This window comes from Camellia sinensis, chromosome 4 (genome assembly GCF_055761805.1).
Source record: "Camellia sinensis isolate YWXY chromosome 4, ASM5576180v1, whole genome shotgun sequence".
NCBI classification, from domain to species: Eukaryota; Viridiplantae; Streptophyta; class Magnoliopsida; order Ericales; family Theaceae; genus Camellia; species Camellia sinensis.
In genome coordinates, this window is record NC_138964.1 from 191,111,072 (window position 1) to 191,127,562 (window position 16,491).

The 16,491-nt window shown below is 31.7% G+C and overlaps 1 protein-coding gene across 1 annotated transcript; it reads right to left on the reverse strand.

Annotated features, from left to right (window-relative positions):
* Positions 1 to 3,085: 3,085 nt before the first annotated feature.
* On the reverse strand, positions 3,086 to 3,898 carry LOC114262390 (STS14 protein). The gene has a single exon (XM_028202753.2). The coding sequence runs from the start codon at positions 3,841 to 3,843 to the stop codon at positions 3,268 to 3,270; it is 576 nt and encodes a 191-aa protein (XP_028058554.2). The 5' UTR covers positions 3,844 to 3,898; the 3' UTR covers positions 3,086 to 3,267.
* Positions 3,899 to 16,491: the final 12,593 nt, after the last annotated feature.

A 16,491-nucleotide genomic window follows, 5' to 3' on the forward strand; every position in this document is an offset into this window, starting at 1 on the left:
AGGAAATCCAACAGCGGAAAAGAAGCATACTATATATTCTATTTCACCTACTTCCTACTTCTAACAAAATTAAATAATAATAATAATAAAAAAAAATACTAATCCTTAAAAAAAAAATTGAATATTAGAAAATTTTCAAATAAATATTTTCTTTTTCTTCAATTAATCATAGTCAATCATATTTGATCACAACTAACTATTGAGAGATTCCAACACAGCGAAAGTAGATTCTTTTCACGAGTAATGTTAGGTATCTTAAATATTTTATCAAATATCTCACATGGATATAGAATTCATATGAGACCCACATGATATGAATCTCACCCACATAATATAAGTCTCACACCAATGTAAGATATTCGATAGAATATTTAATAAAATATTTGGGACCTACATGGGACCTATAGTGAGTCTCTAACATTTTTCTGTTTTCACATAAACAGCCACAATCCGAATCCTCTGTCGCCCTTTCCATGCGGCCAAATCCTGTCGCCCTCCAAAACGACGTCGTTTTGGAGAATTTTTTTTCTTCTTCTCACTGTGATTTCTTCTTCTCACTGTGATGAAGAAGAGAGAGGGGAAGGAGGAGGGGACCAAAATCAAACTCAGAAACAACAACCTCACGTCTCCCTCAAATGAAGTTTGTCTTCCTCTGTTATCCATCTCTCTCTTTCTCTCTCTCTCTCTCTCTCTCTCTCTCTCTCTCTCTCTCTCTCTCTCTCTCTCACACACACACACACAAATCCAAATATTCAACAATGGCAGATACATATGTATAATACACACACACACACACACACATATATATATATATATATATATATATTTCACTCTCTCATTATCAGCAACCTTTTAGATTTAGATCCAAATCCAAATAGTCAACACCCAAAGATAACATTACAAAACCCACAACCAGGAAAAAATCAAACCCAATATTTGCAGAACTATGTGTGTTTCAAAAAAAATAAAAATAAAAAGGAAAATGGCTCATACACCCACTGGGGGTCGACCCCCAGTGAGGTGGCAGTCCATAATTGGACAAAAAAAAAACTGTTTTTTTTTTTTTTTTTTTTTTGGGTTTCGGCCAGTGGGGGCGCGACACCTCACTGGGGGTATGCAACAGGATTGAAATAAAAAATTCATGAATCAAACACTGAACATCTGAACCAACAACTTCTTCTTCTTCTCATTGATAACTCTCTCTCTCTCTCTCTCTCCCTCAAAACACTTCATTGATTGTTCCCCTCAACATTTCAGTTCAGTTCCATTTTTTTTTTAAATTGATATTTTCAATACAGATCTGTGAGTAAATCTGTAAAAAAAAAAATTAGATTTCAAATCTGAAAAAAAAAAAAAAAAAACCGAAACTCCTCTTATTCCTTAATCTCCGCCTCGCTCGATCAGTTCATGAATTGTACAGTTAGATTGATCAAGTCAAGAAATGAAAAAAGTAAAGGGATCAAACCGTCAAAAAATGAAAAAGGTTCTGGTCAAAAGAAACCCAACCCAATTCAATAATCAAATCTTTTCTTTCTTTCTTTGTTTTTAAACTTCTGAAGCAATACCTGTAGAACCCTCGAAGTCACAGATGATTATTTTGGGTATGAAAGCCTCAAGGCAAAGTCAAATCTTGGGTAGGCTCTGTTCTTAGCTTTCTTTCTCTCCCTCTCCTTCGTTTTTTTCTTTCTTTTTTTTTTCCTGGTATTTTTCAATACAGATCTGTGAGTAAATCTGTAAAAAAAAAATCAGATTTCAAATTTGAACCAAAAAAAAAAAAAAAAACAAAAGGGGGGAAGAAGAGCCATGGAAGCTGAAAAACTCTGAATCAAAGGCTTGACAACAACTTCAAGCAAACCCACTTTGTTTGTTTCAAAAAATAAAAAACAAATTTGCAGAACTCTGAATGAAATTGAGGGTTTGCTTGAAGTTGGGTCGATGATTGTAAATTTGTTCTGCAAATTACAAATCTGCTGCGTTTTTTTTATAATCAAATTTACAGAATAGAGCCTCAAGGCAAACAAATCTGCTGCGTTTTTTTTTTGGGTCGATGATTTGGGTCGATGATTGTAATGAGGAGAGAGGGAGAGTTATCAGTGAGAGAGAAAAGAAGAAGTAAAGAAAAAAGAAAAAAAAATTCCTCCAAAACGACGTCGTTTTGAAGGGCGACAGGATTTGGCCGCAAGAAAGGGCGACGGAAGATCCGGATTCAAAAAGCCAAGGGGGTGCTACGACACTCCACATTAAAGTCCAATTAATGTAAGGTCCACGAATCCACACATTACGAAATACTTATTCATGAATTATGCTTATTCAATTTGAAGAAGTCTATACACACGTTTCATGAACAAGTGATTTAGAAGAATGAATTGTAAGAGTAGATTGGTGTTGTATTCTACAATTCCTATTAGTATTTCGGGACTAGTGATTAATTAGCCCTATGGAGGCTAAGGGACTCCAACAAATCAGATGGGGAGGAAATCCTTTTTCATTGAATTTTACCATTTTTTTAAATAAATAATGTTTTGCGTTATAACGGTAAATTACATCACTAATCCTTCTAATTTTAGTGAAATTTCATTTTGGTCTTCATAGTTTTAATTTGAACCATATACTTTTAATTTTATCACAACATGATCCCTCTGCTATGCATGGTTAACATTTTAAAGATTTTTTAAAATTTCACTTTGATCTTTCTAGTTTTGCACAAATTTTTTTTATTTAAAATTTTAATGACAAGTGACGAAAAGACTACATATGGACTGCTCATATAATTTTGGGAAAATTACAAATTCAAAAATAATCACATATTCATGAGAAATTTTATGAATATATAATTATTTTTGAAAAATAATTTATGCCATTAGGATTTCTCCTCTCACCAAGGATCCTCTAGAGTGAAATTTTCCTAAAGTTTCCTAGAGTACTACATTGTGTGGTTGAGATTTACTGGTAAGTCACATCAGAAAAATTGATGTGATTTGCCAGTAAATCTCAACCACACAATGTAACAGTCTAGGAAACCTTAAAAAAAAATCACTCTAAAGGATTCTTACTCCCTTGGAAGCATGCATGCATGACTTCATATACCACGAAAAACAGAATTATTATTTTTTTAATCTATTAAACATTCGTACTAACATTCATTTATTTCAGTTATTATTCTCCATGACAACATACATGGTACATGGCTTTTTAAGGTTGACAACATGGTTGCCACACACACGCACACGCACACACACCCATACATACATACGAAAACACTCTTGATCAGTAAGGGCGTTGTCCTCCCAGATTTCCAGGATGAGGATAGTAAAAGCATATGCTAAGACTCCCATTGTTGTTCCCGCACACACCTTGTGCACAACCCACCATCTCCGTCTTCTCCCACACCACCTGCTTATAAGGCCCACAATTCTGATTCCTCACACAATAGTTGTGCGTATATCTATAGTGTTTCTTCCCACTATTCACCCAGTATTCCACCACCTCACGCGGCGGCTTCGCTGAGTAATCGCTCCACATTTGGTTGCTGCCGTACTGCAGCTGACCCGTCATGTCGGCGAACTCGCAATGCATGTAGTTTTTTTGGTAGCGGACGAGCCTGGATGCGGCGTTGGCCAGACTGTAGCTCCATTTCAGAGGGTCGACTCCGACTTCCGCTCGAGCGGAGTTGTGTGCGTCTACGAACTGTCGGGCAGCGCCGGGAGGCACCCACCGGGCTGCAATGGGGTGATCAGCTAGGAGATGGGTTGAGCTGTGGCATATGACTAGGAGAAGAACTGGTAGTATGACTTTGGCCATTGCTTGGACTTGTAGTTGGCTTATGACTGTTTTGTAGGACATTGGTTATTTATAGGGAAATTTTGTGAGAAGGTGGACTTGTTGTGAGGCATCCTTACATGGAATTGTTTGTTGCTTTTGTAGCAATATTTTACACTAATGTTGTAACATATGTCATGTTGTCTAGTAATTTCTCAAATTTATTTAAAATATAAATAGTCTCTTACAATTTTAAAAATTATAAATATATTATTGTCAAAAAGATTTATTTAACCAAAAAAAAAAAATTATAATTGTTCTCCTATATAACAATGAAATTACTTGAATTGTGAACTGACTTGATATTTATTAATAAAATAGATAATTTGTTATACAATCAGAAATTTGAAGGGACGAAATGTAATTTTTAAAATTATAAAAAATAATTCCTATTTTAAATAAATCTTCAGTGATGTATTTGTAATGTATCCTAAAAATTAATATAATAGTGGTGGGTTTTATTGATTAAACTAATAAAAATTAAGTTTATATGTATTTGTGTGGGTACTAAATGATTAAATGATTGGGTAAATTACACTTTGGCCTCCTACAATATTGTCATTCTTACTTTGGTCTCTAAAATAATTATTTATTGAATTTAGTCCTTAAACTTTAGGCCATTTGCCATTTTGGTCCAATTAATCACTTCAGTTAAACCCATAAGGGTAGCCCAGTTGGTTGAGGGTAAGGGATTAGGGACCTAGGAGTTTGCTCCTCTCTAGGTCTCAAATTTGAATCCCACCTCCAGTTGGCTATTTGCGGGCCATTGCATCTTTACCTGATCGATCGGCTCAGAATCTCAAAATTAGTCAAGATGTGACACTTTAAAGGGGTGTTGGTCCGGATATTCAGTTATCCATGTTAATATATTTTATGTTAGTGCTTTAGGCTTTAGATTAGTGCATTTACTTTCGGTTAGTGGATCCACTTTTGGCATGATGATGTTTGTAATGTTCTCTCCTATATAACGGAGAGTGTACCTCTTTATTTACAACAATATTTCAATACATCAATACATACATAATTGTTTCTCTCTCTCTTTCCCTATACATTAATTCTAATAATCCAAAAAAAAAAAAACCACTTCTGTTAGTATTAAGGCCTCGTTTGGGAACAAACTAATTTAGTAACTTTTTGGCTATTTGGCTAAAAAAGTAGGTAAAAAAATTAATGTATCCTAAAAATTAAAATAATAGTGGTGGGTTTTATTGATTAAACTAATAAAAATTAAGTTTATACGTATTTGTGTGGGTACTAAATGATTAAATGATTGGGTAAATTACACTTTGGCCTCCTATAATATTGGATCATTCTTACTTTGGTCTCTAAAATAATTATTTATTGAATTTAGTCCTTAAACTTTAGACCATTTGCCATTTTAGTCCAATTAATCACTTCTGTTAAACCCATAAGGATAGCACAGTTGGTTGAGGGTAAGGGACTAGGGACCTACGAGTTTGCTCCTCTCTAGGTCTCAAATTTGAATCCCACCTCCAGTTGGCTATTGGCGGGCCATTGCGTCTTTACCTAGTCAATCGGCTTAGAATCCTGAAATTAGTCGAGATATGACACTTTAAACAGGTGTTGGCCCGAATATTCAGTTATCCAAAAAAAAAAAAACCACTTCTGTTAGTATTAAGTTTGGATGGGAAAGACCACTCTGGTCACGAATATATTCATGTCCGTGTGTATCCAGCCCAGATCCAATGGCATGATTGGAATTAGCCAAAAACACGTGATTCTCACATCATTGAAACTAGCCATAAATCCAATGTATATTCATATAAAATGTCTAAAATTTTCTTTTTTATTCAGTTTAATGATTAAAATATTATTTTTTTTATAAATTTTACTTAACAAAATTAGGCAAACTATTTAGATTGAAAATAAATCAAAATATTTGAAATTTAAATTCACAAAAATTTAAAACTCAGAATTGATTTTGTTATAAAAATAAAACCCTAAGATTTTTTATTTTTTTATTATTTTCTTTGTTGTAATTTTCTCTTATTAGTTTAATATAAGATAAAATTATTTATTTAATCTCATTTATACTTTTTTGTTAACAGATAACAACACATAAAATATGTCACCTTTACATTTAATATATATATATATATATATATTTTTTTTTTCTTCTGAGAATACAATCCACATGCACGGTCAATAAAAGCACACCACATCATGTGTTACAAACTTACAATTGGGAAACCCCTGTCAAATTAAGTCAGTCACATCATGTGTTACAAATTTACAATTGGGAAACCCCTGTCAAATTAAAGTCAGCCACACATCTGTTACAAACTTACAATTGGGAAACCCACTCTTCATCAATGAGGTTTACTTAGTTTTTTTTTTTTTTTTTTTTTTTTTTTTATTAGTATTTTTTTATTTTATGACCAAAATTCGGACCAACTTATATACACCTCCACTAATTTTTGACAATCAATTCTTAAATTACAGCTAGATTTACAATATCAATATCACCATCAATTAAATGGTCTTTTAAATAAAATTTAAAAAAGAAAAAGAAAAAACCCTGGTTAAAATATGAGAGAAATTGTGAATATAATTTTTTTTTTTTTAAATAATCAGGTGTCCGGACTAATTTACCCGCACATCGACTAATTTTGAGGGACCAATCCTACCACTCACTTACGATTATTGGATAGAACTATATTTTTTTTCATAAATAATATATATTGAGAGTTTTATTAAATGAATAGTTTGGATAATCAAAACGAGACCTATAGTAGGCCTCACAAACTTCATAAATTTTCTGATGTTGAATTGAGATATGAATATGAGCAAAACTCAACATAATTAATAAATAAGACCAATCCATAAGACCAACTCGCAAATGTCAATTTTTATTATTAAACACTCAACCACACCTCACGTGAGTTTCTTGATGGCAGTCTAACCCAAACCAACCGAACCCACCCCAACTAAATTTGTGTTGTGCTGCGGCCCAGTAGTAATAAGGTCCTGCGTTCTCTCCCAACTGGAGTGAAGTTGGATAATATGTAATTCTTATGTTTTCTTCTCTCTGTAAATATTAAGAATTTTTGGTAGCAAGTTTCATAATAAAATTGTCACATGATCCATTCAGTGTTTGGGATTTACTTCCCTAGTGATTATATTTTGGTTTTTCATTTAGTGATTTTTTTAAAAAAAATTTAGACTTTTAAGTATCACTCGACTAGACAAATGCAAAATGAAAAATATAAAAAATTTGAAAAAAAAAAGAGTAAAAAATTGTTGATTTCTTTTGGTGTTATTTTGTTTTTGGATTTTTTGCTTTTTGTACATTTTAGATTGGTTCATACAAGATGGACCGGAAAAAAAAAAAAAAAAATTGACATAATTTTGACCCAAAAAAATCACAAAAAATTAAAAATTAAAAATGTGACCTTTTCAGTGTATCACCCAAATCTGGAAAACCAAAATACCCATAATGACTAAGGCCCCATTTGATGAAAGATTTTTTTGGCTAAAATACCCAAAAGCCACAAAAAATCAACAAAAGAGCAAATGTCACATTATACGTATTAATCAATCATTTTTCTTTTACAACTATCTATATTTAACAACCCATCTAAAAAAAACCACTATTTATTCAACTAAAAAATTACTACATTAACTTCTTTCATCTAATCAAAAAGCTAAAAAATCAAAAAATCACTAAAAGTGTCAAATTCCCAAACATATACTAAGTTTTAAAATTTTAAAATGTTAACGACAAAAATCCAGTACGATTATTATTATATACATCCAAATTACCAAATTACACATATAGCAAACACAGCAACATATTGGACAAGAAGATTTGTAGCGTTCCAAAACTTGAGGGGAGAAAGAATAGCTAGCATATTGCAATTGTTTAGTAATTAGAATCATTGGGATTACAATGGATATATAGGTGAAATATAGATTAAGAAAAGAAAAGAAAAGAAAAAAGTGACCTTTAAAAATATGTATATATGGACAAAAGATGATATATGTCTCTGACCCACATTTGAATCCAATTATGGAGTCTGATATCAAGGTAATACAAGCCATAGAAATAGAGTACTGATGATGATGGGCCTGTAGGGTTGATGGTTTGACGTTGAGTTGGTGAAAATAATCCAAATGCCAGTAAGCTATTTGGCCTCTTCTCTATGCCGCCTCCCTGGAGTCAGGATCCGTTCCTTGTATTTTCTCTTTGCATTTTCTACTTACAAGCTCATTAGGCCTACTTTTAGGCTCAATTTTGATAATCTGAACAGTTCATATTTTAAGATTTGTTCAGTATATCATACCTGTAAAAAATTAAGTTGATCGGATATCAGAAAGCATGTGTTCGAAAAGAAGTTTATTAAATTCTTTAAAAAAATAGTTTTTAGTTTGAGTTTTCCAAACACATACTTTCTGATATCCGATCAACTTGATTTTTTACAGGTATGATATACTGAACAAATCTTAAAATATGAACGATTCGAATTATCAAAATTGGGCCTAAAAGTGGGCCTAATGAGCTTGCAAGTAGGAAATGTAAGGAGGGAATATAAGGAGGGGATCTTGATTCGCCTCCCCCCTCAAAAAAAAAAGAGAAGAAAAAAGTAATGGTTTGACTCATAAATTCACCTATAATAATGCAGCAAGAGAATTGAACTCTCAATCGTTGAGTATGAAACCAATCAAAAGTTGATACCTATCATGATACATCATTGGTTTTGAAGAGTTTTTTTTTTTTTTTTTTGAAATCTCAAACATTTTCTAAAAAGAAAAGAAAAGTAAAAAATTGACCCTTATTGACAGTACTACTCCAGTAGTGGACAGCCAGCCACGGGGAGTGAGAAGGGTCCCCCACCTAAACCTTGAAGTAATTGAGAGTCTCCAAATTTGTTGAATAGAGCAAGGGGTCAGTCACATAGGCATGGTTGGATTCCTTGGCTTATTGTATTTCATTACCACCACCACTCATACCCATCATCACATCAGTTGAGATGAGGTCGAATTCTCAGCCTTGATTATGTACCAATTTTCTTTCTTTCTTTTAAAAAAAAATACAATATATTATATTATTATTTTTTAAACTCTAAACACAAATAATTGAATCTAATATATATTTATTAATATAACTCTTATTATCATATGCGCAAGAGAGAAAATAAGTCAAGAAATAAAATTATGTATTTAAATTGTATCTATAGCTAAATTTGGGTAGCGCAGTGCACCATATCCCTTTTTTTTTTTTTTTTAGCGACAGTGTGCCATATCTCTGGATCTTGAAAACAACCCCATCTTTTTTGAACATGAAACAGCCCCAACTTGTTTTGCCCAAGTAGGTACTCGTAAAACGTCAGCAATCATATTGCTTGACAACTGTATTTTTGTCTACTATTTATTACAACGAATTTTGTGTTTACATTCTTATGTAAAAAAATTAAGAAACTTACGTGTAAATCTCAATAGGTACAATTATTATTTAATATGTTTTGTGATACTTAATAATGTTTTTGTAAATAAAAAAAAAGCGTTACTAATTGTTAAGTTTTAGCGATGGATTTAGAAAATAATTACAAAAAATCATTAATTGTCAATTTTTAATGATAAATTAAAAAAACCGTCATGAAAAATCTTTTTTAACAACGATTCTGATAGACAATGACGAATTGATAAGACTTAATAAAAATTAAGTCAAACTATTAAGATAAACTTGGTAATTTACCTAAAAAATAATGAGTTTAAACCTCAAACATGGACTAATGGATAAATATGGATAATTACTTAATTTGATGAAATAAGAAATTATTTGTAGGAAAGGATTACTTGGAGTGAAGTCTTGAATACATTGGTAAGCAAAAATAATTTGTGATTAAATCTTATATTTGTGTAAAGATTTATCAATAAGAAAAAAGTAGGAGCTTTGAGAATAAAATAGAAGGTAACATTTGCTTACAAATAACTTGTTTTTTCATAAATTTAAAATTCAAGCAAAATTTTAAAAATTCTGAATTATGTTGAGATACGGCAGACATGAAGTGACAATACAAGTTGGTCCAACTTTTTAAGTTATAACTTTGGACCAGTTCTAAAAACTGCTTACATAATGTCATATCGTGAGAAGATTGGGTCCGATTTTGTTCCCACACACAAACAATATGTGAATAATACACATATTTTAATTTTTTTTTATCAAAAAGAAATTTTATTACTGAAGTCAAACGGCACTTACATAGGAATTCATCCAATAAAAAGCTTACACCAAGCTAAGAAAAATCAGAAAATAAGCACACAGGTATAAAAATTATGAAAATTTCAAACGCACATTAAGTGCTCGCGCTTGTACTGCAAAGCAGAGGTCGAATAAAATCAACTCTAGAGCGTGTCTGAGATCATAGGCCCTATTTGATTGGGGGATATGAAGATTGAGATTGGATATTATATCCGGTGGAGTCCATATATCCCATGTTTGCAATTTTTTTTTGAAGGGGATATAATATCTGGTGAGATTGTATATCCCCCAAAAGTGGAGGATATACAATACCACCCCCCCATTATATCATATTCCCTTGGTTGGGATATGATGTAAAAAGTCCAATTTACCTTTTTTTCTATCTAACATAATATAATTTAATATATTTTTTTGAATTTAATATAATATAATTATTGAATATAATATAATATAATATAATATAATATTATTTAATATAATATAATATAATATTATTGAATTTAATTTAATATAATATAATTTAATATAAAATTTTGAATTTAATATAATATAATATAGTTTAATATAAATTTTGAATTTAATATAATATAATATAATTATTGAATTTAATTTAATATAAATATTATTGAATTTAATTTAATTTAATATAATATTATTTAATTTAATGCAAATTTTGAATTTAATATAATATAATATTATTTAATATAATATAATATAATATTATTGAATTTAATTTAATATAAATTTTGAATTTAATATAATATAATATTATTTAATTTAATTTAATATAATATAATATTATGAGGGCAATCTTGAAAATTACTTGCTATATCCCACAATATATTTTGTAAAACAAACATACATAACATATATCCAATCTTATATATCAAGTCAACAAACATGACTTGGGGAATATACTATTCAATACCTATATCCTATTCATTATATATCCTGACTAAATCCCACATCATATTATATCCTCCATTTTTATATCCAATGAAACAAACGGGGCCATAGATTGTAATTATAGAGTGAGTAAGCCACCTAAAAGCATCAATGGATTCTATACAATCACACCCAAACAAGAAAACAAAAAAACTGAAAAATATACCTCATACCCGGAGGCACTAGATCTGGTTTGTGGAACAAAGGAGGCAAAACAAATCCAAGGCAGATTTGGTGGAGGGAAGGGAAAGACAGCGACGACGAGCAACGGAGAAGAAGACCAAGGCAGATCCGGCACTGGTGGGAGGAGGAGCAACCCAACAAAGCTTCCACCATGGGGGAAGAGACGCCTCACGAAGAGGGAGAGGTTGGGAATAGATAACTCCCAAGGTTTATTAAGCAATAAAGAGGGAAAGAAAGAGGGGGGGAGAGAGGAGAGGGGCGGTCGGAGGCCAGAGTCCCCTCCCCCTCCCAAACGACGCCGACTTGGGAAACCCTAAAGAAAGAAGCTAGAGAGAGATGCTCTCGTTTAGAGAGAGAAAGAGTTTTATACACATATTTTAATTGATATAGAATAATAGGACTTACCAATTTGGGTGTGATCATTATGTTTTTTGGATAAGATCTGTATTTTTGGATTAATTAATTATATATATATATATATACTGATATTGTTAGAGTGTGAACAAATTTATTTTCAACGAGTCTCCCTATTGTTCAAAAAAAGAAAAGCAAAGAAAAATAAAGTGTTAGGCTTTGTTTGGCATATGTTTATATATATACTTATTTCATATTGAATTTTTTTTTTATATTATTTTGACTTTCAGTTTTAAAAAATTTATTTTAATTGAATAAGACAAGAATTTATCCCTTAAATGATGTGTCTTATAGAATTTTTTCAATTAAACATCATTTTTAAAAAAAAACATTTTAGGAGTTACTGATTTGTAGGCCCTAAAAAGTAAAAAAAAAAAAAAAAAAAGACAAAAAATGATTAATTAAAAAAAAATGCCACCACCCAAACCATCAAAAATTGATGTCAATTTATTATTATTATTATTATTTTATGAAGGCTTAGGGCATTTCTAACCAAAATTTCAAAATTTAATATTAATTTTATTATTATTGTAGAAGCTAAGGTGACAAATTGATGTAAATTTGACATACTTTCAAAGAAACATTTCAACTGTTATGTTAAATTTATTATTTTATTAGATTTTAATTTTGTTAAATTCACACCAAGTCTTAGTAGAAACTGTGTTTGGTAACGTTTACGTTTTCAGTTTATATTTACAAAAATTTTATAAACTGATTTTTGTTTATTTTTTGTTTATTTTTAGAAAAACCTAAACTACAAACGCGTTTGATAATTAACAAAATGTTTAAAAAAATTTAAAAATATAAAAAAGAGTGAGAAATGACAAGTGGTGACAAGTGGCTGCAGAAGACGGTGATGGAAAGTGGTGACGGTGGGTGATGGCTAGCTGGTGGTGGCGGATGGGTGGTGGTGGTCAGTGGGTGACGGTGGCGGGTGGTAGCGAGTGGGTGGTAGTGGTGGTGGTGGCGGGTGGTGGGTGGTGGTGGCAGGTGGCGGGTGGGTGGTGATGGTGGGTGGGTGGGTGACGGTGACGGTGGCGGGTGGTAGGTGGTAGCGAGTGGGTGGTGGTAGTAGTGGTGGTGGTGGTGGTGGTGGTGGCGGGTGGTGGGTGGTGGTGTTAAGTGGGTGGCAGATGGCGGGTGGTGGTGGTGGTGGTGGTGGGTGGGTGGGTGACGTTGGCGGGTGGTAGGTGGTAGCGAGTGAGTGGTGGTAGTGGTGGTGGGTGGTGGGTGGTGGTGGCAGGTGGGTGGCGAGTGGGTGGTGGTGGTGGTGGTGGTAGTGGTGGGTGGTGGGTAGTGGTGGCGGGTGGGTGGCAGGTAGCTGGTGGTGGTGGTGGGTGGCTGGTGGTGGATGGTAGTGGCAGGTGGGTGGTGAGTGGTGGTGGCAAGTAGGTGGCGGGTGGCAGCGGCGGGCGGTAGATGGTCGTGACGGGTGGTGGCGGGTGGATGGCAGGTGAGTAGTGAGTGGTGGTGGTGGTGGTGGTGGCGAGGGGTGGGTGGTGTGGCGAGTGGGTGGCAGGTGGGTGGTGGTTGGTGGGTGGTGATGGCAGGTGGGTGGTGAGTGGTGGTGGCAGGTGGTGGTGGGGGATGGGTGGTGGTGGCGGAAGACGGTGGTGGAAAATGATGGCGGATGGTGGCTAGTGTTGGGTTGTAAAAAAAAAAAAAAAAACTGAAAACTCAAAATGGAAACGCATTTTTTGTGTTTTCATTTTTTGGCCAAATTTATAAATTGAGACCACTGATTTATAAATCAAAAATTTTACCAAACAAGTTTTTATTTGAGTTTTTAAAATTTTTGTAAATATAAAAAGAAAATTGAAAACGTAAGTGTTACTAAACGGCACATTTATATTTTGGGTCCACTAAATAAAGAAATCAAAAGAAAAAAAAAAGAAAGAAAAAAAAATTGACATTCATGTTACCATATGACAAATTTGACATAGGGGAGGGAGGCCATGCCAAACGTTACGGAGGCATTTAGCATTTAGGTTGGAGCTTGTTGATGTGTTAATTTTGCCTTTTAAAGTAGAATTTAAAGTATCGGTTGAAAATATTTTTTTGATAGCAAATTGACCTATATAAATTTGACAAAAATTCCATTCGATATGTCAGTTATATTTTATTATAGTTTTAATATAACCTTATCAAATTCACATATTAAGTTTTTATAAAAACATACTTTATTATGGATATCACATAACAAAGAAATGAACGAAAATGAATTGGCCCTTTGATTACCAAATGCCAAATGTCATATAGACATTTATCTTTTGGGAAAATTACTTAACAGTTGTACAATGAAAAAAAAAAATACACAAACATGGAGGGGTGCAAGTGAGACTTGTACCCTCACAACTTTTCACTTGCACGCCACTACAAATTCACTTGGCCCGCTCATATTTTTGTAATTTTTTTTTCTATACCTTACTGTCAAGTAATTTCTCTTATGTTTTCAATTGAAACTTATTGAAGTGTCAGTTTTTTTCTTCTGGAGTGCCAGTGGTGAGTAAAATTTGAAAGTATGGACTGAACATCCTCTAATTTCTATTATAAAATGTTATATAAAAACACTTTTTTTTTGGGTAGGTGTGACACTTGAGCACTTTTTGAATGGAGGAAAGTGAGTGTACAACTCAAAAGTCCAAAACCAACTTGCAAATAATGGGATGGGATATGGGTGAGATGAGATGGCAGTAGGAGAAGTTTGTTTTCATGGTTGGTGATCCTAAACTCCAAACGGATGTATATGTTCCTAGCTATGATTGAAATGCTCACCGACTTTGCTCAATCTTTTATGTAATTTACTTACTCCTCATGTTTGTCATGTGCTTTGTTTCAACATTCTTCTTGAACTACAATGAAAGTTTCGCTCTCTTTTAGATAATAAATATTTAAAAAAAAATCAAGATCTGATTATAATAAATTAATTTTGAACTTTTTCATTGTTTTAATTATATTCTTAATTTTTAGAATGATATCAATTATATTTATCTGTCGGTCATAAGTAATAAAGCATGAGCAATTTAGATATTTTAATCATTTTTTTGTGGTGGTTGACGATGACGGTGGCTATGAACTAGGAAAAATGTGAGAGGGGGGCAATGAGTTGAGAAGGGGAGGAGTAGCGGTGAACAAAGAAAGAGATCAAATAGTAGCAATGGATTGAGAAAAATGGGAGATGGTGATGGGTGCCGACAAAGGTGGTTGGTGACTATCAAGGATAATGGAAGGAGAAAAAATAATTAAATGGTTTAAATTGGCTTTTTCTCATTAGTTATAATTAACGGATAAAAATGGATAATTAGAATTGATACAATTTTAAAAGGAGTAGTGTTATTTTGATTAAAAAGTTAAACTTACTTTTTAAAATCAATGATGTGGCAGTCTATTACAATATTTAAGACAATTTTCTCTTATATATTTTCTCTAATCATCTGTTTCACATATTAAAGTGAACTTCTATACTATTTTCTTTTTAAAAGTTGATAGTTTAAATCGAAATAACTAAAAAATTAGAATTTAATTTGTTACTGGAATTAAACCTTTTGGAAGTTTTGTTTTGTTTTATTTATTTATTTATTTATTTTTTGTAACTTTCCCTAGAAATTGTTATCTAATAGAAACAAATATAAATTAAATATTTATCTATTTGTATGGAGAGACCAAAAACAAATACAACTGATTAATATAATATTATTTGCAACATCGATATTCTCCAACTAGTTTTAATTGATGATTATTATTACTTAAAAAAAAATGGTAAACAAAGAGAAAATTTTGTGATATTTTATTAGTGTTGACAGAGATCTTGTTGAGCTGCTTGTGTTTCTTTCTGCCTTTGATTTTTTTTTTTTTGGCTTCATTCAGTTATTATTTCAATTTTTGGGAAAATTACAAATCAGTAAATTTTTTAAAAAATATTTTCAGATACATAAAAAAAATTAAGATTTTAATCATTAATATTTATAAAATTTATATTTAAATTTATACTGAACAATAATTTTTCCTTTGTTTTTTGTTCTATTAGATTCCTAAATTTTACAGTTATTAATATTATTAATTTTGTAATAATTAATAGAAGTAGGAGTGGAGTGGAGCAGCACAGTAGCACTTGATCTAGAAATCCAATCCATGTTGAGATGTTATGTTGGGTAGCAGACAAGGGTCAAAGAGGAACCACCCCCGACAATGACTGATGAATTTACCGTTCCGTGTAACCAGCTGTCTTGTAAATTAAACTATACTATAGAGCACATGTATTACTATTAATAAAATAATTAAAAATTATGGTCACTGTCACCGTCACCAAGTAGCCAGGGTGCAAATTGTGTTACGTCCTTATTATTCACAAGTCATCATCCCCTCTTCCCGTTTCAAAAAATTATTCATCTTAAAGCAGTTCTTTAAATTTTTAATTCGTATTTTTATATATTTAAAATATTTCAATGTTTTCATTTAATTTTTAGATTCACTTAATCTTAACACATTTAAAAAAATAAAAATTTATACAAAAATCTTAAAAAAATTCATTAAATACAACAAAATACGAAAATATATTAAATTTTCATATTTTTTTAATATATATTTTTTTGTATTAGGTGAATTTTTTAAGGATTTTTTTTCACAAATATTATACTTTTTAAGCGTGTTTAGAATAGATGTCTCTAAAAATTTTTTTTACATGAAATATTAAAAAACTCATTAAAAACAAAAAAAAAATGAAAAATAAAAAGCTCTAGTTCCGTTTGGTTTAGTTTTTTGAAATAAGTTTTGAGTTGTATTTTGAAAGATAAGTTTTTAAATGAGTTTTGAAAAGAGTAAACTTATTTGGTTATGGATTTTGAAAAAAGTTTTGAGTTGTATTTTGAAATTGTTTTAGGTTTTTTTTTTTAAAATATTTAAAAACT